Source organism: Zonotrichia leucophrys, chromosome Z (genome assembly GCF_028769735.1).
Source record: "Zonotrichia leucophrys gambelii isolate GWCS_2022_RI chromosome Z, RI_Zleu_2.0, whole genome shotgun sequence".
NCBI lineage: Eukaryota > Metazoa > Chordata > Aves > Passeriformes > Passerellidae > Zonotrichia > Zonotrichia leucophrys.
This window is the reverse complement of record NC_088200.1, coordinates 74,921,831-74,946,094: the sequence shown is the minus strand read 5'-3', so window position 1 is coordinate 74,946,094 and position 24,264 is coordinate 74,921,831. Positions and strand designations below refer to the sequence as shown.

The following is a 24,264-nucleotide window of genomic DNA, read 5'->3' as shown; positions in this document are numbered from 1 at the left end:
GGGAAGAGGACTGCAGGAATTTCAATCCAATCCCCAATTGCTTGAAAGTCCCTTCACAACTCCTCAGACCCATCTCTCCATGTACTCGCTTTCTAAGAACCTGATACAGGCCAACGCAGTGTCTTCGACTGCCTTATCTGCAGTTCCTGTTGGTAACCGAAGCAAGTAATAGACCTGTGTGTACAAAAGTAAATTAAACAAAAAAAGCCTATGGAATGCAAGCTAGCCATTTTTTTTGCAGAGCCTGGATAGCTTAGTATAGTACCACAGCTTTTACGGATGTGAATAGAAGCCCACAGTGCTTGTGAAACTGAAGGCAATAATTTTCAAAAAGCACCCCAGTGATCTGGGTGTCCTCCCTGCTCCCAGACCCTCCAGCATCTGCAGGTAAATGTACAGAGCAGTGCAGCAAGAAACACTAGTGTATAACATATCAAATATGTGTGCTTTGTGAGCAAACCTGCTGCCCCAGAAAAGGAACTGCAGCCACCGAGCGCTGCTGGAAGTTTTCAGAAATGTGTTTTCTTAAATGGAAAAGTTTTAGCCTTCCCATGGCAAAGAAGATTGGCCATGGGTCCAGAGATGGGAAATCAGATTGTGTGATTCCTGGCATATGAAAGTTCAAGCGATGAATTTAATTTGAACAATTCCTTGGCCTCTGTAGTCAGTGGAAAGACAGACACACCGCCAGAGACCAGTGCAATGCACATCCTCTAGGGGAGTGTTTTACAAGTGTGGAGGGGTAGGGGTTCAGGGCTCATTTCTAACAGTCAGATTGGCCAAAGCTGGGCAAGACAGACCCCACACCCCCAGACTGAACTCCTTTTTTGGAGGAATTTGGCTGCTCCCTCTGCAGTCTCAGCTCAGGCGGGGTGACAGCCCCAGGGCAGGGGGCACAGCTGGGCCCTGCAGGGTTACTCACAGTGCAGGAGTTGCTGCTGGTGCTGTGGATCTGGAATCCAGAACATAGGACTTGGTGCCTGGAGTACTCTGGGAGCGGGGGCATTGCCTTGTGTGCCACAGACCTCACTGCCACAGTGTAGGGCATCCTGCAGGGCGGGGACAAGCATCACTGTCACCGTGGTATTTTCTGAAAAATCCCTTCACCAGGATTTCTTCTCCTGGGAAGATGAGAAGCCTCAGTTTCTCCATGTTTTGCTCCTCTGGAATGTAGCTGGAGATTGTTTATCCAAACATGTGAATTGGTTTTAATTAATGACCAGTCACCATCAGCTGTGTCAGACTCTCTGAGTCAATCACAAGCTTCCATTATCATTCTTGTCTAGCCTTCTGATGCATCCTTTCTCTTTTTTTTAGTATAGTTTTAGTATAGCATTTCCTTTAATATAATATCATAAAACAATAAATCAGCCTTCTGAGAACATGGAGTCAGTTCTCATCTCTCACCTCGTCCTGGGGACCTCACACCACCACACATCACACCCTTCCTCTTGTTGAAAACGTTCATGGGAGCGACAACAACACCTCTTTTTCACAGGAGGGCAGAGGAGCTCGGGTGTTTTGCACGATCCTGGTTCCAAGCTGGGCCCCTGCTGAGCCTCAGTGAGGCTTCACACAGAGCCCAGTGCAGGAGAGCTCTGTGGCAGCCACAGAACAATTCCCCACCTTTTCTTTTCAATTCACCCTGCTCTCCTCATGTTCACTGCATCAGGGAACAACCCTTACCCAGAGGCTTCACAGTGTGGCCACAGTAAAGGTATCCAAACTCATTCAATCCCCTCATGGAGGGGGAGGGCAAGCACAATGCTTGTGCTGCCTCTTAGGGCTAACTGGAAGAAATCACTGAATGTGAAAAAGAAACAGGATAGAGAAAGGTAAGACAGACCAAAACGTTCCATTTGCCCATGTTTCACTATGGAAGAACAAAAGGAGATCTAATAAAAATAATAAAACTTTGAAAAGCAGGGTATGTTAAACTGAGCAGGGGACTTAGCAGAATTTACAGACACAATAAATGTGTGAGGTTTCAAGAAGTTCCTTGACTAAATAAAAACTCTGTAATTACGTGGAATGGGAGTACAAACAAAGAACAAATAAACTCCCAGCTAGGTGCTTCAGCATACTGACATGCTCTCTGGGACATGATTTTTTTTCTCCATTTGCCCTTTTGAAATTCTGGCCTATTTGCCCTCCTGGTAGACCACTCCCAAAGAGTCACTGTCAGGGAATCAATACTGGACTATGCTAAAAATTTGTGATGATCTGTATTTATTTCATTGCACCTTAACATTGCAAAGCAAATCTGGCTGTACGAACGCAGGCATCAACCAAGGAATCTCACTCCTTAGAAAATAAAATGCCCTTTTGTCACCCAGTGACAGATCAAGGTGACAGCACCCCAGACCGTGTCCCCAAAGTGCTCAGAGTTAAAATCAGAGCCATACTCACTGTGGCTGGCAGGGCTGCCTTTGTGATACCAGAATCACAAAGTCCATCGGCTGGCAGCCTGCTGTGGGGCCAGAAATTACATGGTAAATCTTTTCCCTCTTATTCACATCCTCCAGGACCTCACAGGACCTGTGAAGACATTCAGCACACACCTCAGGCCCTGTGTGTGCAACTGCAGCTCCTCCAACAAACTCAGTGCAAACGGGCTCATCCTGACACTGCACCTTTCGTTTCCATGTTCCAGCAGCAAGGCAGAGAGAGTGAAACATTCAGGTTTTCTGCAACACCTCATCAGCAGGATTTCTTTAGGTTTTGTTTGTTACAAGCTGCAGATTCAGTAGAGTTTGGAGATTTTCAAATATCCCTGAAGTTCCACCCTCAGGTAAAAATCTTTCAGGATGGAATAACTAACTGAAAATGCTTCACCGTATCAAATCAGTACTATTTCAATTCAACTGTCTCTAATCACTATTCTACACCATAAAAGGTAAATAAAAAACCCCAAACACCTTTTAGAGCCATTCCAAAACTTGTTTCAAATCATACAAACTTTCAAACATGTTATTTTTTGAAAATATGCATTTTGAAGGACGCCATTTCTTGATTTCTCACTTTGTGAAATTGAGCACCAGTGTCTCCAACAGCACAAACATGAAGGAGTCCAGCTTTTCCCTAATTTTTAAAGCTAGCACGCACAATATATCCACCTCAGTTCTTACTTCAAACTTTTTTTTTTACTAGTTTTGGGTTTTTGTACAAAAACTTTTAACACACGCCTGCCTAGGACTGGAGCTGTGCTTATTTAAGAAAAGATGACCTCTGTCTTATCCCTTCTTTTGAATGATACAGAGCATTCAATTCTTGTGAAAAACACAGTGCACTCTTTTGGTATTTTGGAACCAGACTAAGCACAAACCAAGTTTTACTTCTACACTAAAAAAAACCCCAAACCCATATTTTGACTAATCAATGTGTGATGTCAAACTCTTACAACACTTTGTTCCTAACGGGGCAGGGTCTCACAGGAAGTGTCTGTGACAAAAAAGGAGAGTTCAGGGGGGCTCAGAGCCCCAGACAAGGGCAAGGACAGGTGTAGGAGGAGTCCCTGTAAAATCTATGTATTGTGTAAGTGGCTGTGCCCCAATCCTAGTTGTTCTAAATGCTGCCCAATTAAGGACTTCACAGCTGTGGCTCCTGAAGGCAACTGGGATAAAAAGGGAGTGGGCTTTCTGGTCAGGGAGAGCCTTGGAGGAGCCCTGACTGTGAAGCAGCAATGACACTGCTGAGAAGAAGTGCTCATAAGGCAGAGGACTCTAGAAATAATATAACAGAATATAACAAAATAGATGGGGTCTCACGAGTAATGCTTGTCCCAGCGCGGGCGGAGCTTGAAATCAGACAGTAGGAAGGCGGCGGCGTGGAATGGGACCTTCACGGCCATCTCCACCTTAACTGACAGTGTAGCACCATCCTCGTGGGTAAAGACTTTGATCTGGGGGAAAAAAAAAAAAAAAGGCAGCATGTATTATTAACAAAGAATTATTACTGTAGATGTTTAGACACGTAAGTGTTACATAGTTAGGACTTCAGGCGGATTTTCTCAGGAGTTCCTGGGAAATGCCACACGCCTTTGTCCTGGCAAATCAGCCACAGCTTGGCTTAGCCCTCTTGCCCCTAGAGCAACCCTGCACTTCCCTTTCCAAAATATCCTTCTTCTTCTCCTTTGCTCTCTTCTGTGAAGCAGAGCACCCAGAACTAATGATGCTTTGAATAACTACTTAAAATCACAGTTTTGCATCTCTCGTTCCCCACCTGTACTACCTTGCCTTGATTATTTTGGGTCTATTTCTATTCATAGGCCTAAACCCCAAAACAGAGAATTCAAAGGGGATAACCTGTACATCACAATGCACACACAGGAAGGGTTGCACACCTCCCACAAACCCCATAAAATGGAAGAGGATGGGTACAACAGAATGTTTAGAATTAGAGGATTTTATTCCCAAATTCATGTGCTTTATTGCCTCTCAAATCTTGAGAAGTCTAACAGATTTGCATTTCCAAGTGATGCAAAATTCATAAGGCTCATCATCACTTTTGAGGTTTTGTTGTTTTAGTTTTCTGCATCAAAAATGAGCAATGTTTTATTTCTTCTGCATTTCCGCAACAACACAGATTTTGTGTTTCTCTGGATTGTCCAATCTTGGAAGAGGAAATAAACCCCAACCTAATCCAGCAAGCACCTTTCTGAAGTAAAGTTTGGTGTAAAATTAAATGCTTAAGAGCTTTAAAAACCATCTACAGGAGGTCTGCATCATTATTTCTTTATGGCACAGAACAGAAATCATGTAGTTCTAGGAGTCTTCTAGACTTGAGAAATCACAAAAAAAAAGCAGGAGGTGCAGCTGCCAAAACACTTCTCTGCTAAGTGAACATTGGCAAGGCTGGATTATCTCTGCAGCCTTACAAGCCTTGAGGTTTTGTGTCAAAGACATCAAGAATGCCATTTTTTACCTTCAAAGACTGTCAAGTCAGCTTGGGGTCATTCCAGTTGCAGGGAAAAGGGAACAAACCTGCACTTCAGGATCATTCCCCCTTGTGCAGTCAGTCCCTCTCCAGACTTCTTGTACCTCCCCCTTTAGGTACTGGGAGGTGCTTCAAGGTCTCCCCAAAGCCTCCTTTTCCCAGGAGGAACAACCCCAGTTGTTGTCTCTGCTTGTCCCAGCTCTAAATACAAATACAGAGTTGCTTGCTGCTTATTTGGCACAGCAGTGTTTACTGAAATATTTAACCACTGGAACAACCTACACACGGCACTGGCAGCTTTGCCATCACTGGAATTCCGTATGATTTGTATCTGCCCTTACTTAAGTATATTATTGTCTACATGCAAGAGTCACTAAGCAATGTTCCACAGCCTGCAATGCACAGGAGGTCAGACTAAAATACTGAAAAAGTCATTTATTGTCCCAAAACACCTCTGGATTGACATGATCTGGAAGTAAACTGCCAGTCACTAACCACATTTCAGAAACTCAGCCTTGGCAGATGCCAGAGGCCTCTCCATTTTCTGGAAAACATGCACCGCAACAGGGTTAACACCCTGCTTTCCCTTGCCCTTCTCCTGCTTTTCCTAGCAGCATCTTCCTCTGCTAGAACTGGTTTACATTTACACAGGTGTCCTCACTGATTCTGGGTTTATAACACCCCTTCACAAACGGGGAGGTGGTTTGCTTTCAGGTTTCTGTAATTTCTTTTCGGCACTTACGTTATCCTGAGTCTTGTCCGAGGCTATTTTCCACCTTGTTTTATCCACCATGTACGTCAGCGCAGCAATGTTTTTGTAGCTCAGGTACGCCTGAAACACAAGACACGTGTCTGTAAACGGAGGGGTAAGGGTACATTTCACTGAACACTGCAGAAATGAGGTGCTCTTTTCCCCCGTCATTATGCTTCATCTGCAAACAAATGTTTATTCTCCTTGTAAGTGATAACACACTTCAGTAGTTTCTGAATTAAAACACTTCCAGGGGCTTCCTGATGCACTCACATGGCTGTTGGCACAATAATCTTAATTAAAGGACAACAAAACACTATTTTCAGCTTCTCCAGTTATAAAGCTGTGGAGAACAACTTCGAGCACCAGGGAGACAATACAGATAACCTCTCAGAGCACTGAATTAATGGTTTTGTCCATCTTCCTCTTAAGCAATTAGAATCTACCCGAAAATTAACCTCTTCTTTGCTACCAAGCTGGGTCCATCTCGGCAATTGTTTTTCACAGCAGGCTCACAAACAAAAGAAGATGCAAATATAGCCATTCTTTGTGCTTGGCTACAGTGGATGGAGTTCTCATTTAACCACTCCATAAAGAGAATACAGCCTCAGAGTGTTTATGACAGGGTTTTGATTTCACAGGAAATAAATCTTAACCAAGCGATTTTTATCACTGTGTGCACAGTTACATTTGTTGCTCTGCAGAAAAAAAAAAAAAGGGATAAAAGCTGCTTTAGCTACAAAAGCTGGACACTGAAACAACCTTTAATTTATTTATAACTCCACCTAAATTCATCATTCACTACAGGACACGGACACAGTCAGTGGCCCATCGTGTCCAAACCAGAGACACTTGATGCAGGGAATCTGGGAATGAAAATTATTTCCCCTATCTTTCCATTTATGCTATTCCAATGTTCATCTCTCTGGTGCTATCTCTCCCCTCACTTTTAGCACTTACTAAATGATTTCCTCACTGCAATTTTTCGGACATTCTGTGGCTGGATAAAGACAAAAACCAATACCCCAAACTACTTCCTCTACAGGAGAATTCAGCTTTTATAACAGCTGGGGATACTGAGGGATAAATCTGCAGGAGACCTTAAGGGACCACTTGCATGTATATGTTTTAAAGACTGTTTTATATCATTGAACTCACTGTTAGATCAGTAGTGAACCATCGACTCCCTCTTTTCAAAAGGGACATTTCACTGTGTTACACATCCATCCATTCCTCACGACTACCACAAAACTTCAGTACTGCCACAGCCTCAACAGTTGCTTCAGACCCCCCAAAAGGTGCACAAATACAGCTTTTTATGCACCTACAGATTACCTGGTTGTCTGAATCCCAGGCGTCAGAGGGCTTGTCTGCCTTGGCGGAGAGGACGCATTTGCTGAAACATAATTAAAAAGAGACACAGTAGCATAAACTGGTTCTTTACAAGTCTGTGTATGCTAGGAAAAATCACTTTCTATAGGTTTAAGTGTCTTCTAAATACAGGTACTTTATCGAGTTTTGGTTCGCAATAACTCCTTTTTCTTTCCAAGAAAGGCAGTGACACACAATAACCTCCAGAGCAAACCAGTTTTGAGACAAGAATTTCTAACAATTTCAGTGCCACTGAAACAAAATTATTTGCAAATGTATGCCATATAACAGTCATATATATGTTAAGGGGAGTTCAATTACTTTATTTAGAGGATTATGAAATTAAGTTTTCAAAATCAAAACATGCCAGTGACCCAGCTATACCTGTTGAAAAGAACTCTCTTCCTAGCAATTGCTCCATAAAATCTTCTTAAATCATCCTGCAGGAAAAGTGAACCAGAGAGCAACAAATCTCATTATTTTAGAGCAAAGCCTGAAAAAAGACAACTAAAAATCATTTATTCCAGATGGGCAAATGCCAGAGCAAAAATACAAGCAAATAAAGAGTAATTGTGCAATGGCCTTTCTACGGGCTAACCCAAAAACTAGTGGTTTACTTTTTGCCTAAGCAATATTCTCTGAAATTTGAAAAACACCAATGTGATAGAAGAGTTGTATTATTGCAGCATCCTCCAGGTGCTCTTTGGTCCTAAAGCAGTTTTGCAGCTGGGCAGTGCACCACACACATTCTGCTCTTTCTAAACGTGCCATTAACCTAATAATCTAAACTATTAACCTAATTTATCATCATCTGGTGTTCAAAGCACAAAGGGAAATTGTATTTTTCAGAGTCAGTTTCTCCTCTTGGGACTGCCTGCAGTGGGCAGTAGTAAATTTACTGCCCCAGTGAGTACATAAGACACCTTGATTCAGTTGTCTACTTCCCATCCTATAAAAAATAAGGTCTCTGATGTTAAAAAATAATTTCATTTCTGCCTACACTGGCTCTCAAAAATTCTTGTAACTGGAGCAGGAAGATTAGTGACAGGTGTTAACACAGCAAATAATTCAACAATAGCAGTCAAACTGCTTCAAGTGCTTCATGAACCACTTTCAGGAAAACAGGAACTGAGATCTCCACGTCAAAGCGACTGAAAAGCCCACCCACGTCATGGGATTTGATTCCCACAGACTTCTTTATTCACTCTATTTCTCACCTTGTATGAAATAAGGGTGTTATTTCATACAAGGTGAGAAATAGAGTGAATTTATTATTTATTTATTATTAAATTTTAATATTAATAATTTATTAATATTAAAATAATAAATTATTTTATTATATTAAATATATAATTATTTATATATTTATATATACAATAATATTTATTAAAATAATAATTTATTTTATTATTATAAAAATAATAAATTATTAAAATAATTTATTATTTATTATTGTTTATTATTCTCACCTTGTTAAGGGTTTATAAAAATAACTATTCCCTGAATACTTATAAATTTCATCTACAGTCAGTGGAACTTGCACAAGACACAGACAAGCGGAAAAATCTCCAAACACATCAGATCCTTCTTCTCCGTGGTTCTCTCCATCAACCACAGAGCCTCTAGTCATGAGGATTCTCCACGGAGCCTCTCACTTTTGGAAGACTGAAGCTAACAATAACAAAGCTCTCACCCGAGGGCAAGCACTTCATCTGGAGCTTTTCTCTCCTGCAAGAAGATGCACTGCAGTGCCCTGGTTGATCCTTGCTTCCCCAGCAAGGCTGTGCTGCCCACCCCACTGCTGAGAGCTCACCTGAGTAGTGGGCCTGACCCTGGGGAAGGTGAGTGGCTCCCCTTTGTCATCCAAAGCAGAGAAAATGAGGAATGCGCTGCAGACGTGCCGCGGGTGCGGGCAGTCCAGGATCCACTCCCCGCAGCTGAAAGCCTCCACACGGACACCAACCTCCACACTGCAAGGACAGTTTAAATAAATCACTGAGCTGCTGCCAGCGGGGCAGAGCCAGCCCTGAGACATTCTGGAGAGGACCTGCAGGAAGCCTGACTCAAATGCCTCCTGTAGCACAGCAAATCAATTACTCAATCTGGACAGGCACACCTTTGAAATAAAATAAACTATGGCAGTAGCTAAATAGCGTTACCAAAAATAAGCAATACATAGAATGCAGTCTGTCAATAAATGCCAACATGGGAAGATCCCAGCAAGAAGCTGGAATCTTCTGAAGAATCAGATCTCTGGGAGCAACTCAGCCCTTGAAAATCCCTGGTTTTCAGAGGAATATTTATTGTCTGAACTTGCAGGAGTGGGATTTGATGACAAATGATCTTTAAACTGAAAGTCAGAGAATAATTTTTTTAAAAAAAACTTCCACTGATAAAAGTGAAACCAAAAAAAAGGGCACGTATAGGAAGTTACAGATACATGCTTCCAAGTCCCACCTGAAAAACAATTAATTGACTCATGAAAATCCTACTGATGAAACGTGAAACACACAGTGCTGGAGATGCCCAGGCAGAGATGAGGAGCCTTACCTGCTGTGGAAAGTGTTGTTGACACTGGCCTTGAAGACCAGGTGGTCGTACTCAATGGACGGGTGCCAGAATGCGAACCTGTTAATTTCCTTTAGGATCGGACGTGACCGACAGAGGCGGCTGAAACAGAAACACAGAGAGACAGACCGAAACACAGCTGTGCTAAAATCACAGCCAGCGTCACTGACCACAGAAACGGGGCTTGCAGGACCTGGAAGGTCACTAAATTACACTGATCTACTCCATGGTCAGCTCCAAGAGCATCTAACTCGAGCTTCAACCATCATGATACCACTTATGTCATGCTGTTACATTTCCAGCACGTTTTAGAAACACCAATTAATTCTCACTGCTTGAGACTGCCCTCTCTCAAAGCCAGACCATGAATCCCTTACCTACAGAGTAACCACTTACCTCACAGTTTCATCACTTTCTGTAGGACTGCAGGGGGAGCAGGCTCCTGAGCAGTGTAAAAATGCCAGACCTCAAGGCCTTTAAACAATTAAAGAAAACCTGAACAGAAAGGCTGAGCACTTTCAGTGCCCAAGCAATGCCATGTCAAGTTACCTAGTCTTAATATTTGTACTTTTTGCTTGGTTTTACATGCTTTCTGCTAGTATGATATGAAAAGAGAATTAAAAAACCCTCACATGGCTACCAGATGCAGTCTGAGTGAAAAGAATATTGTTTCCAAGCTCTCTGGAGCAGGCAAAAATCAGGTTTCTTCATCAGTTCTGCATGTATTCAAAGCCCCTCACTTTCTACTGGGAGGTCTGTGCATCACAGGAAGAGGGGATAATTTACAATATATGACATTTATTTTTAGCAACACAATGCTCTCAGTAAGGAGCCCACGTGCACATCTAGGATAGACTGTTCCATGGTGAGGTTTCCTAAATTTCAAAATACAGTTTTGTAGCACTTCTGGCTTTTAACTCACCTGCACTTTGAAAACTAATGTACCGGTATTTTTAAATGCACACAATTATCTGCAGCTAATTAACTGACTGGTACATCTCTTATATAGTCTAATACATTGGAATTACTTTGTAATTAAATTAAAATAATTTGCTCCTCTGATTTAAAATGCTAAGCGTTGATTTTATTTACCATGTTCACTCTAAAGATGCAAACACAATAATGATGAGGAGAGGAACAAGCCAGAAATCAGGCTTAAATATTAATTTCTTTCCTGGAAAAGTACACCCTGAATGCTTTTATTGAAAATGTAAGGAATAAGAAAGTGTCCATCAAGTTCAAGCTAATATTACTAATATTGAAATAGTTTTATTGCTATCTGCACAATTTTATGTATTGACCAAAAAAAGGTGGTGGGGAAGTGAGAAGGAGAGTGAGTAACCTTTAAAATGCTGTTAGAAATTTATTTTTTCAGGCTTATCCCTCCTCTCCTGTTCCTCCATCACAGTTTGTGGCCGTAGAAACTCTTACCTGGCGCCTTCAGAGGTAGGGTCTGAGTGGCCTCACAAAAGGTTCATAGTGAGAGCAGTTACTTCTCAAGCAAAAACTACATCATCTCTGCTGCTTTCAACCAGCCTCTGACACCAGCTATTATTCCTGAAACTCTCAACATGAGTAATCATGTTGGACATTAATTAGTTCAAAGAAAATTCGTCCAGTACTCCATTTGCTGATGTGTCCCTTCCTTTTTTTAAATCTAAATGTGACTCCCACAAGGTAAAACTTATCAGATGAAAACAGGTAAATATTCTGAGTCATATTACAGCAAAAATCTGCAGCAGTCCCTTCAAGCCACTGGAATTGCACATGGGGGTACGGTCAGTGCACTCTGTTGTTACTAAAACAAGTTGTTTATCCAACCACTACAGGAAATCTGCTGTTATCAGTACAACCACTGGCTACAAATCAAAACCATATGAATAATGAATGGAGAAGTCATTTAATTATTAAAGATAAAAAGGGAAAACACATCCAACGTCCCTGCAGTGAATTAGGTCACTGGGTATGCAAGGAGAATTCAGACTGAAACTTGGGGGCTGCTTACAAAGAAGCTTTGTGCAGTGTCCAGGAACAGGAAGGGAGACAAACAAGGCTTTGGCTCCAGGGAAGAGGAATTAAGTGATTATGTGCCTGGGTCACACTGGCAGGCAGTGTCACAACACATATTTTGTTCTCTTTACCTGAAGATGCCCGAGCTCTTTAAACTGCTAAAATTGTTGCAAGCCGTAGGATGTGCAACTCAGAGGGACTGAAAGGTCAAGTGACTTGCTGAGGGTTATGCACCCATTCTGTGCACACACCAACCAAACAGAGCCTGTTTATGTGGATCCTTTTCCTCTGACTTATTTTTCTTCTGGCATCATCTGCAGACTAAGTTCTAGCAGGCTGTTCATTTTTGGATGCCACTTGATACCGGGTGAGCATTGGTTTGACCCTGGTTAAACAACTCCCTTTGTTTCTAAAGTACTGTGTGGAGAGCCTGGTTCAAGCATGCCTTAAAGAAAGATAGGAGCCTGCTGTAAAAGCAGCCTTTCCCAGGCTTGATCCTGTAAATAATTAGGTCCTCAGCCACCTTTTATATAAAAAACAAGATTCTCAGACTGTTCTGTCCTTAGCTGCTACTGGGATCAGACCACTCTGGGAATAGAGATGAAGGTTTTGAGAACCTTTCATATCATGGTGGGAACACTGATCTTGGTTTCAGTAAACTAACTTCAGGTATTGTAAACAAAAGGAGGAGCTGAAGTTTTCTCTACATCCTGTCAGGAGCTCAGATTTTGCAATATGCATGAACTTCATTAACACGGTTATAAAAAGTGACTGATTGATGAATAAACGGAGTCAGATGCGAAAAATCAACAAAGGTGGTCGCTCCCTCCCTTCGACAGCACTGCACCAAGCACAAGGAGAGCAGGTTTCTGTTTCTGTATCCAATGTTAGCTTTCTGCAAAGATTCCCAGGAAGGTAACACAGCCTCTTTTGCCTTAGGCTCTGTATGTGTAACAGAATAATGCCCGAGTCTCAGTGGCATGGCATGCTGTGGGAGATGGACCACTTAAATAGTTCAAAGGCCTCCTGTAATGTGAGGAGGAAGACAAGTCACAGAGGCCTGGGTCTGTGTTCTTCATAAAATAAATCCCTGTGAAACCTTTAACAGCACATCCACTTAGAACCACATGCAGAGACAATGCTGTAGGAAAGTACCTTGCTGAGATGCTTGCCACCATCTGTACCCAGTCCATGATCTGTCCAGCACAGGTGTTCCCTTGATGGCCTGTGTGCGAATGCAGGACAGCCTCCGTGCTCTGGACATGGGTGTGCTCGGTTGAAATGCTCTGTTCAGCTTTAGAAGGATCTGAAACAGAGCAGCAATGCATCAGTGAATGCTTTCAGAAGAAAGCACAGCCGGTGAAGAGAGCAGCTTGTTCGGACTCAGCAAAAAGAAGACAAACACAAAGGCACACAAGAGCCTTGTGGTTTGCAAGGGAAGCAGTAAGAAGCTGAACGTTTTCTCTGTTCTCCCAGGAGCTGCTACTGCCAGCCCTCAGTGCATGCCCACATCCCTGTATCAGGGGCAGTTCTGTGTCATTTTTGTCAGGGGCAGTTCTGTGTCCCTTTTTTCAGGGGCAGGTCCTGCAGGGGAGCAGCAGCTGAAGCCCCAGCGTGTGCTGGCTTTCAGGGGCTGTCAGAGCAGTTCAGCACCAACTCAAATGTCTGTCAAAGACTCTGCACTGTGTGTGATGGGCACCTGTACAGGTGTGTTGGATGAAGATTAGAGCAGGACTTGATTATTTCACCTTGTTACAAATTTTTAATTGCCTGAGACAACACCTGCGTGAAATGGCTGAAATGAGGATCTGAACCACCTTGTATTACCTGAGCACTTCTGATGTCACTTTCAAGTGTTTGGCCTCACATCCTCACGCTAATCTCAATTCTTTTTGGTGATGTTTCACAGGAAAAGATTTAGGCATGAGATTAACATCAAGTAATTTTAAAAGTGCCCATCTGCGCTAGGAGCTGCTTGACCTGAATTGTACTTTTGACTTGTGGCATAATTAGCTAACTTTGTCATTACATAAGTGTGTGGAAACATACGACTAACTTGTACTTTGGACCTACTCAAGGTGTTCCCGAAGATCCACTCGTCAAACAAACCTCACTTTCAGGGTATGATTTGTACATATGCTGCTCCCTAGCAGCCTTTACACACAATGTTCTCTCCTCTCTTCTCCCACTCTGCTTGTTCTGTCTCCCTAAGGACGTGAATTAGTGCTACAATAATATCCTTCAAAGAAATTTCCAGGAAAGGCAGTGGAGACAAAACCCATCAAGCTCTGATTTGTCACTCAGGTTATTAAACTGTAACCCTGTGAGACAGTTACCATGAAGACAAATAGCTTGTTTTCTTGTACCAAACATGACTCTTCAGTTCTACGAAGTCTTACTAAATTGTTAAGGTTAGATCTTTGTTTATAGCAGGTTTAATCTCTCCTCAGTAAAACCACATAATGCCTGTTACTTATACATGGAGCTACAGCTCAGATTTTCCAAATACCATCATATTTTCCTAACTGCTCTGAGTAATTTCTTTTGCGAGGGAACACAACAACTTACAAGCACAACTTTCTCTAAGAACAGAAATTACTACCATAAATAACAAGGAACCTGTTTCTTTGTTCAGTTCTTCTAACTTTTTTACCTGTTTTGACCTCCACATAATGAAACTTCTGCTTGTTGGGAATCATCTCAGGGCATAAACATAGTTCTTACTTTCCTTTCTGGCAAAGACATGGCCATAAGCCTGAATGAATGTCATGCTTCTGTCTACATCACAACTAGTGTCACAGAAGTTTATTTACTGCTGTCAGCCTGTGAAACCTCACACACAGAACCACATGAAGATCTGCATTTCACATCTATGTAATGCACACCTGGCCTTCAACCCTGTGTTTTTACACCTGGAATTTCTGAGAGACAAAGAAACACCACTCTGCTACAACAACTGCCTCACACACCTCTGGCACCTCTGTGCTGTACAAATCTGGCACAGACTTTTCCACCTGACACCACAAGCCCAAGGAGATGTTTTGCCTGCTTTTTTCCTTCCTTCCAGCTGCTCATAACTGTTTGTTCCACCTTCTGTGCTGAGCACAAAAATCACCTTCGTCACTGCTCTCCTGCATCACCTGCTGAAAGGCCTCGAAATAGCCCGTACGGATTATGCTCCTGTCCAGAGACAGGAAGTACTCCAGGTAGTCTTCTTCAGACTGAAGCTCTATGGGCTTTAACTCAATCTGTGCAAATGGAGAGGAAAAAAAATACAACAATTCTGAATGTCACAATCGTAACAAAGCGCACTTTGAACTTTAAATGGCATCAGCGTTTTCTACAACTTTTTCCTATCAGCTGTCCAAGATGACAAGTTTAATCATACAACTAACGTGGGGTATAAAGTTCAAGAGATTCTGCATTATCCTTTCAGAATCATTCATGAAAACTCAATGACAAAGTGCTTTTAGCTTCTAAATACAAACATCCATGACAGCACACAGTGTTGAAGACAGTTCTCATTTAAGGAAAAAAAAAAAGAATTAAAAAAGACAGGAAAAGATGAACTTAATATGAAGGTTTGAGGATAGAATTTTTGAACCAGAAAATAAATACAGTTACACTGGTCAGTGGTGTCAGTGCAAATTCCTGTGTATTTCAGCTCAATGACAAACTGCATCCAAAGCAAATGTAGTAATTTAAAGAAAATTACTCCATGTGGATAATTACACCACAGGTGACACTGAACAATCACTTGTGAGATTTGTCTAGAAGGCCTCAGAAGCATTAAAATAATGCAGAGAGCAGTGCACCACAGACAAATTCAACACTTTGTGTCTTGCAGTGCAGCCACTAATGTTTCTCAGCCTTCAACTCTTCCCTCTAACCCTCTTCCAGATTCGTTGCCTCCTTTCCAGTCCTTTTCAAGAGCTTCCTAGATTTTCCCATGTGGCCCAGTTAAAATATTAAGATGGTGGTTATATTGACATTCTCTCTGTTCAACCTTAGAAACAGTTGTTTAGAAAAGTGGATTTGAAAAAAATATTCTTCAATGTCTCTGAGATTTTAGTTTGTCATGGAATTTGAACTGGACTGTCAAACTCCCTTTGGGACATTTCTGTCTTAAGCCTAATCTTAGTTAATCATCACCAATTTAATCCTGAATTAATGTCCCCAGAAATCTGGGCAAAAAGTGAACAGGTTTATGTTATGAGTATGATATCAAAGTAGGAACAAACAATTCTTACTTAATAATATTTTAGTGCTATCAGAAATCTAGCCATTAGCCTTTCAGAGACAAGAGCTGAGATTTAGTTTTAGCAAAACTGCTCCAGTCTGTTTCTTTTCCAAACTGTGGCACATCCTCACAGAAGAGAGAGCAGTAGTGACTGGATGTAGGAATTGCTCATGGGATGACTCTGCCAATCTCCAGTGGACGTTTAACAGCCAGATGTGCTGTCCTAACACATGCAGTCAGACAGGAAAGTCAGATCCATGATGCCACATTCAAGAAAGCAGACTGTTAAATGCAAAGGGAGTTTTTTTTAGGAGAGTCTGAGGAGTGTCTGGCCTTCCCTACAAGAAAATTCTAAAAAGATTGTGCCTGTCTGGCACAGTGATGTGAAGGCCAATGGTACCAGGACTGATTTCCAAACACTGGGGAGAAGAAACAGCCCTGGTGTGAAAACCAATCCACATAAATGGCAAAGAACCAACTTAGATTGGAAGTGAGCTTAAAAATAATGTCTTCTGTCTGAACAACCTCCCCAAGAGGGGAAGTAGAAGATAAAAGAGCCCACTCTGCAATCAACTTCTGACAAGGAGAGAGACTCACCAGGATCTCCCTTTCATGGCTTGCCTCTGGCAATACTGCAGCCCTCAAAGACCTCACTTCTATAATGAACAAATGTGCAAAAGGAGATGGAAATAGAAATGGAAACAATAACAATAATAATAATAATAATAGTAATGACAGCAGCAACAACAACCTAACCGTTTCAGAGAAACAAATTAGAAATAAACCCCCAGACTCCATCTCAAAAAGTCTGAACTTAATGCTTTTTTCCTATCACTGATCAGAATAAACAGTGCTTCTGCTGGGTTACACGACCACATAAGGTGGGTTATTTCACAGAAACTCAGTCACTCCAAGCTTAGAAGAAAGCAGGAAAAATACCTGTGCACCACCAAGTGGTTCAGTCCCATATGTTGCATAGGCCACACTCACAATCTTTTCAGCATTAGTCAAAACATCCTCTACTACCACCTCTATGCCAACCTGTGAGGAAGAAGGTGGTGGAAGAAGGAGACAAAAGAAGTATTTACATCATAGTCAACTGATTTGAGACAATACAGTGCAGTTTTTATCAGTCCTTACACCTAAAGCATAAAGGTAAAAACCCTGCTCTAATCACTAATACATATCTGGGGATCACAATGTTCAGTCAACTCTGAAAGGTTTTTTAGTACCACAACTGTTATGTTTGTTTAGCATCACTTGTAGGGTAAAATTACAAAACCAGGAAAGACACTTAAATGTAGTTTTATGGATATGATGTTCCATTTTCTTCTGTGGCACTCAGAGCCCCCATCTGAATGAGTTTCTAAGGTCTGTACGTGCAAAAAAAGTGTGTTTAGGGGTGCAAAGCAAAATGAAACACTTGCATGTGAAACACTGGATTCGATCCTGTGGCACAGGCCTGACACACACCAAAATTCTGATTTTTTCCAATTTTTAGAAACTTTTGGAATACATTGCCTGTGAGATGCATCACTCCCATTAATAATAATGGGATTTGGACACAGGCACAATGCACAAAAAACACCCCCAAAGTTCAGATACCTGCAGATATCTGGAGCAAATAAACCTGGAGCCACGCTGTGCTCCTTTGCTGCTCCCACCTCTGCTCTAATCCTTCAATATCTTCAGAAAAGAGAGTGCTCATCTCTTACCTCCATGGAGAATTCGACTTGTATGTCCACCCTTGCTCTGATGGAAAGAATTTCTCCAACCCTGTTAAGAAGAGTAAGACCTTATAGCAGGCAAACATGCAGCTTTATAAGGGCTTGAGTTTGCCTCTCTGTGTTCTCCTAAGAGTGGTGAAGAACATCTCATTAATCAGTCTGTGTCTTCCACGCTGCACTGAGAATTCACTGAAAAAAAAAGTGAATTTTTCACTGTTCAATTCAACGCTGTTATTCAGCAGTCAGACTTGGTCAATAAAATTAGAGCCACTGCACAACCTTAATGGCAAGGCTGCTTCTCTCTGCCGGTGTCTGAATGGCAGCAGGTGTGCTCAGGTACACCCAGGAGTTCTGGCTTTTGCTCACAAGCACATCCTGCAGAAATTGCAGAGTAGATACAGCTGCAGGAGCACTCAGATACACTCCACAAGCACCTCTGGCACACAGGGGTGTGCACATGAGTAGATAACTCCAGGGAAAAAGTGCTCTTGGATGGGGAAAGAATTCATGTTCCAAGTCTTGGCCAAGAACAGGACTGCTTGTCCCTTCTGTGCTAACCTCCTCCCTCTGAAAACCACTCTTCCCCATTTACCTACACAAAACAACTAAAGAGAATTTTTACTTTATTATCTAGTGAAAATTCTTGAGATTCTGGAGTACTAGACAATTATCTAATGCAATTTCATTATATTATATATTATTTTACCATATTTTAATTTTTTATTATATTATTTATTTTATTATTTGTTACCTTTTAAATTCTCCTTATTATGTCATCGAAACAAATTTAAATGAGGAGGTATTTTCTTTCCTTCTGGAATTCCTAAAGCACCCTGCTCCATGTTGCAAAGAGGAGCAAACCTTGTTTCCAAATTAGTAATAATAATAATAATCATAATAATAATAGTAGTAGTAGTAATCGTTGCTTACTAATTTAAATGAATCAAGCTGGGACATTTAAAGGTAAAGGCTTACTTAAATTGCTTATTCCACTGCAGAAGTAGGATGGGAAATGGGAAACAGGAAACCTGCTCTTCCAGAGGACCCGACAGGAACAACAAACTAGACAGTGATTTTCTTTTTCTTGTTCTCACCCAAGAACACCCCAGGTGGAATCCTTTGGGTGCACGGGGCAGGGGAAATGGTCAGTGCAAAGAACCAAGGCCAGCTGCAGGTGCACAGCCCTCATTAGCTTCTGCAGGAGACGCCCAGAAGCAGTTTTTGCATTACTTATTGCAAAGAAAAAGCAGAACTGTTAAGGCAATTGTTCCCAACTGCACAGCTAAGGGAGCCACCAGCTCCCTCCCAGACAGGAGGGTGGCCAAAGCTACAGATTTGCAGGGGCAGAAGTCACACAACACCACACTTCCACTCAAAACTATCAGAAATTTACCAGAATCAAGTGACTATCATTCACAGACAGAAGACTAACAATGCTTAAGTAAATGCAATTTAAAATCAGAATGCATCAATTTAAAATCAGCAGTTCAGTAATACACTGAACTGCTGTGTATTACAAGAGAATGGAGAGGTTATCATGGTATAAAGCTAAGTTTTGAACTATACAGATGTGTGGCAATTTCTCTTTACATAATAAACACAGAAGACTTAATCCCTGCAGAAGATTTAGTCACCTGGCTTAGGTAAATAAACTTTCCAGTAAGCCACTTACCTAAACTATTTTATTAATTTACCAGAGAGAGAAGCAAGAGCTGTTTTATTTATGCAAGATGTTTGTATAACGAACTAGATGTGGCAAAATTTAGGAAATTGCACAGTAAACTACATGAAGGATGTTAGGGATGACCTGGCAGAGAAAAATAATTTCTTAAATAATTTCTTTCAGAGTTACAAGATTGGTACCTGAAATTCTTATTACAAATGGAACATTGGTATTACAAGTGAGAGAAGAAATAGAAATATTCAGAAACAAATTTGGAAGGAAAAGTATTTTCATCATATTCCAGAAGCTCTGTTCTGCTGTCATGGAACAAGACAGGAAAGTGCTCTGAAACTACTAACTTTGAACTATTACACCTGAAAGGGAAACATTACCCTAACTTTGATTAGTTTTCACAAACAGGATTTTCTCCTGAGGACAAAATTAAAAACACAGAGCAAATCAAGACAATACAAACACTTCAATATTGTGAAACAGACCAAGAAATTCTCTTTTGAGTTCCAGATTTGGTATGATCACGTTCTCTTCTTTGTCACTGGCCTTAGTTCTTACTCTAAAGGGCACTGCCCTAACAGTCCCAAGTCTGAGTGGATGCTTATTTTACACTTATGAACAGTTTTTAACTGCCACCAGCCAGTGTTGCTGTTTTCACAGCCACAAAAACTGCATGTGCACTGTCCCCTCCAAGTCTATCCCATCTAAGCTCTCCTTAATTCCTAGATTGTCCTGTGTGAAACCACACTAAACCCAAAAAGTAATGGCTTTAGGTTTCTGTAAAGGTATGGGTTAGGAATAAAGGGCCTATTTCCTCTTACAGTGTCTTTTATCCCACTCAAAACCATGAGAAATGGTAAAACAAGTTCAGTCCTGTGTTATTTGTAGACTCAGTTAAGTCAGTGCTCAGTGAATGTAAAACATTTATCGTTTTTATAAAATATCTGAAAGAGAAAGATGTTAAGAAGTGAACCAAAAGAGACCTTGCAGCAATAAAAACACTGATAACAGTAAGTTTTATAGGTAGTATTGCTTATTTAACAGAGATAAGCAGTGGCCTGCAGCCATTCCCCAGAGCCAGAGACCACTGGGCCATCAGTTTCTCACCAGGCATGCCAACTGCCAAGTGAAGTTAACAAGAGTTTATTTCTGCCCTGTGAGATGGATCTGCTCTCTGCATGGGTCAGGCTATCACAAGTAGAAAAGAGCAGGTTTGAGACCCAGCCCTGTGGCTGTGGTGAGCCCATGGGTCTGCTCTCTCCCATTTTACAACGCCTCAGTTTATCTCTGCCAAGTGAGAGCCTGCAGAAGGGAAACATCTGAGTGCTGTCAGCTGGTTTGTACCTGGCAGTGTCTCCGAACACAATTTCATCCATGGACTGTATCCTGCAGGGCATCCCAGCATGTTTCTCGGCTTCAAAAGAGACACAGGGACACTCAGTTACCACTCTGCAGCTGCAGGCAGCCGCTCACGCAGGGGCTGGTGCCTGACAGGCAGGGAGTGCACACAGCAGGTCCCTCTTCTTCCTGAGAGCTCCCAAATGCAACTCTGCAATGAGACCCTTAGGAAAAAACAGAAGCTTAAAAAACGATTAAAGTTTACATTTTTTTGTCATGATTCTGTTGTAAAGGGCGTTTGCGTTGATGGGCAACATCAGGAGATGAGACTACATGAGAGTGACTAACTTAGTTAGAAAACTTTCACCGAAGGTCTTTTTCCAAACATCAACCCTCCCACTCCCAGACGCACCTGCGAGACAGGCGGCGACTTCCATCCACCGCAGCAGCGTCCCCGTGTCCAGGCCGCCGCGGAGCCCGGCGTGGGCCGGCAGCACGGTCCGGGACACGAGCACCGGCCAGCCGGAGCTCCGCTCGCGGCCCCTCAGGCGAGGCAGGGAGCTCCCGCGCCTCACGCCGCGGCCGCCGCGGCGCTGAGGGAGGGAATGGCCGCGCTCGAAGCCGCGGGCGCCGCGGCGGGAAAGGGGCAGGGAAGCCGGTCTCCGCAGCGGGGAGGAGGAGACGGCTCGGAAACCCCGGCCAGCTGAAAACCTCCGCTGTCGCAGCATGGAGACAGACTGCCGCGATTCTCCGGAAAGAGCGGGGGATCGGCCCTTGCTGCCGCGGCCTGGGCGCTGAGGGGAGGAAGGTGTCTGGGGCGGAGGGATGAGAGTAAGGGGGTGTCCTAAATAAATCACCCCAGTTTCCCCCAAAATGACGCCAAAATTGCCCAAAATCACCCTAGAATCACCTAAAACCCCCAAAATACCCAAATTCACCTAAAATAGCCTTAAATCAACTGAAAATCACACAAAAAAATCACTCTTAAATCACTGAAAATGGGCCCAAACCATCTGAAATATCAATATCACCCCTCAAAATTCCCAAATCCCCCAAAATCGCCCTCAAATCCCCCCCCCCCAGAATCCTCCAAGGACCCCTTGGGATTCTCCAGTCTTCCCTCGGACCCCCCAAAATTGCCCCCACATCCACCAAAGCCCCCCCTAAACCCCCCAATGCCCCTAAAAACCCCAACATTTCTCCTAAATCATTCAAAATCCCCCAAATTTCTTCAGGACCCCCAGAATTGCCTCAAATCCCCCCAGGACCCTCATGGTATCATAAAAAAATCCCCAAAATCTTCCTGGGACCCCCCAAAATCTCCCAAATATCCCCAGGACTCCCCTAATTTACCCCAGGACCCCCTTAGGACCCCCCAAACTCCTTTGGGAGCCCCCAAAATTCCCTTAAAATCCTCCTAAATCCACCCAAAATTCCCCAATCCCCCCAAAAATCCTTCCAAAACCCCCCAGGACCCCTCAAAACGCCCCAAAATCACCTCTAGATCTCTTTGAGACCACTCAAAATCCCCTCAAATCCCTGCAGGACCCCCCAAAAATTCCCCAGGATGCCCCCAGGATACCCCAAAATTTCCCAACACCCCCCCCCCCCCCACCAAATCCTACCAGGACGCCCCAAAAATCCACAGGACCTCCCTGAGACCCCCCCAAAATTCTCCAAATCCCCCCAAAACGACCCCAGGGAGCTCTTGGGACCCCCCCACATCCCTGAGACCCCCTCAAAATCTTCCCTAAAAGTCTCAAACCCCCCCCTTGAATGAACCCCAGGACCCCCAAAATCTCCCAAATAACCCGAAATTCCCCCAAAATTCCCACTGCTACCTGTAGGAATCTTTTTTTTTTTAGAGCAGAAGTTGCGGAATAATCTTCGCAATCCCTGGTCCTCTCGCAGAGTGTGCTGGCAGCCTGCCCACGGAAGGAAGGTACCAGTGCTCTCCTGGGCACAGCTCGGGGGTCTTAAAGGGTTGTGGGGGCCCCCCCTTTGGTTGCAGAGGCCTGGCAGGATGCCCTTCAGACAGGCTGCCCGCCAAAACAGAAACAAAAGAATTTTCACTCCTCGCTATTGTTTGTTATTTCTTATCTAGAACGTTTTCTCTCGGCCCGACAGAGTTAACGGCAGTGACTTGTTTTTAAAATTTTTAGAAGTTTAATAGTAATAAAATAGTTAAAAAGAATAGTAACACAATTAGAGTAATAACAACAATTTGGACAAATTGAATTAAGACAATATGAGACAATAAAAGCAAAGAGTTACGGGCGTCCAGGTACTTTTTCTGGGCAGCACGAGCCCAAAAAAGGCCCCACGTTAACAGAGGATTAATCCTTAAGAACAACAGCCCGTTGCACATTCATACACCTCATATATGATGCATAAATTCCATTCAAATACAGGATTCTGTCGGGTCAGTGTCAGCTGCTTCCTTCTAACCTTAGCAGCAGCTTCAAGCCAGGAAGAAGTTAGTTTCTTCCGATAATGGGGCAATAAATTCCCTTTCTCTGAAAGATTCAGGTGTCCTGTGGCTGCTATCTCACTGCGAGCCCTTTCTGTTAAACAAAGCATCTTACATAGCATCGTTTCTATTTTAACAATTTTTATTACCTAAAACTATATTTAACACAGTACTTAAGAAAATTAATGCAGCATTGCTTTCTAACACAACACAGATAATATTCATTTTAATACTTGCGAAAAGCCAATCATAAAACACATGCATTTTTCACAATCCTGACTCTTATTCTTTGTAAATCATTTGTCTTGAGCAATTTTTTTTTTTATCTACTTGCATCTTCTGGACTATGCTGGCAAAATAAAAGTGGGGATTACACAAGTAAGAAATATAAAAACAGTTGTAACACAAATGAAAGATCTTAATTAAACAGTAACAGCCCAACCTCCCTCAGCCTGGCTTCTCAGATCTACTAGGAAGTTCCATACATTTTCTTCATCTCAAAATACTTATTCATCATCATACTTCATCTCAATACTTATTCAGCATTTAAGTTATGGAGTCAAACTGTTCAGATCACTCAAATGATGTATTTCCATGTTAAAAAACCAAAAGGTAGCAGACAACAACACTGGAAAAATAATGCTGTTCTAGTCCATTCATTCACAGAAATTTGTGGCAAAAAAGGTACTGTAAGACATGTCTCTTTTACCTGATAATTTTTATTTTCATAAAGGTCCGTACTTCGCTTACTTTACTATTCAAGTGCTAATCAGGGAGGAGAACTTGGCTTGTTGTGTCTAGCAGAAAAAAAATCACAAATAATACTTCCTGTTTGCAAATTGCAGTGTGACTGTTTTGAACAGACAGTCTAAGCAGGGCTCACTATTTTCATAGCTGTTCCTTTCACTCCTAAGCCAGCCATATCCCGTGACTCAATTTCAACAAGATTGAGAAGGACTCGAGCAACAACAACACCAAGTTGTGAAAGCTGACAACTGGAATTGTCAAAAATGGCCAAACCAACCACACACACACACAAAATCTATAGTTTGATAGGCTTGAAAAAAGATCACAATAAATTTGTTTAGATTTTGACATAAGTAGTTCTGAACTACATTTAGAAAATGAGACCCAAAGTGTTTTCCTCTAGTAGCAATGCTTTCAGAGTGAAAAGCTGGT

The 24,264-nt window shown here is 42.3% G+C and overlaps 1 protein-coding gene across 1 annotated transcript; it reads right to left on the bottom strand.

Moving 5' to 3' along the window:
* Positions 1 to 34: 34 nt before the first annotated feature.
* ACOT12 (acyl-CoA thioesterase 12) lies at positions 35 to 22,606 on the bottom strand. The gene is made up of 16 exons (XM_064735611.1): positions 22,457 to 22,606; positions 21,028 to 21,427; positions 20,622 to 20,691; positions 17,591 to 17,651; positions 16,815 to 16,916; positions 14,751 to 14,883; positions 12,791 to 12,941; positions 9,608 to 9,727; positions 8,871 to 9,027; positions 7,442 to 7,497; positions 7,022 to 7,082; positions 5,678 to 5,767; positions 3,768 to 3,901; positions 2,410 to 2,538; positions 923 to 1,049; positions 35 to 174 (listed from the first exon to the last, which is right to left on the bottom strand). Exons 2-16 carry the CDS (start codon positions 21,341 to 21,343, stop codon positions 64 to 66), a joined length of 1,818 nt encoding a protein of 605 aa, XP_064591681.1. The 5' UTR covers positions 21,344 to 21,427; positions 22,457 to 22,606; the 3' UTR covers positions 35 to 63.
* Between the last annotated feature and the right edge of the window lie 1,658 nt (positions 22,607 to 24,264).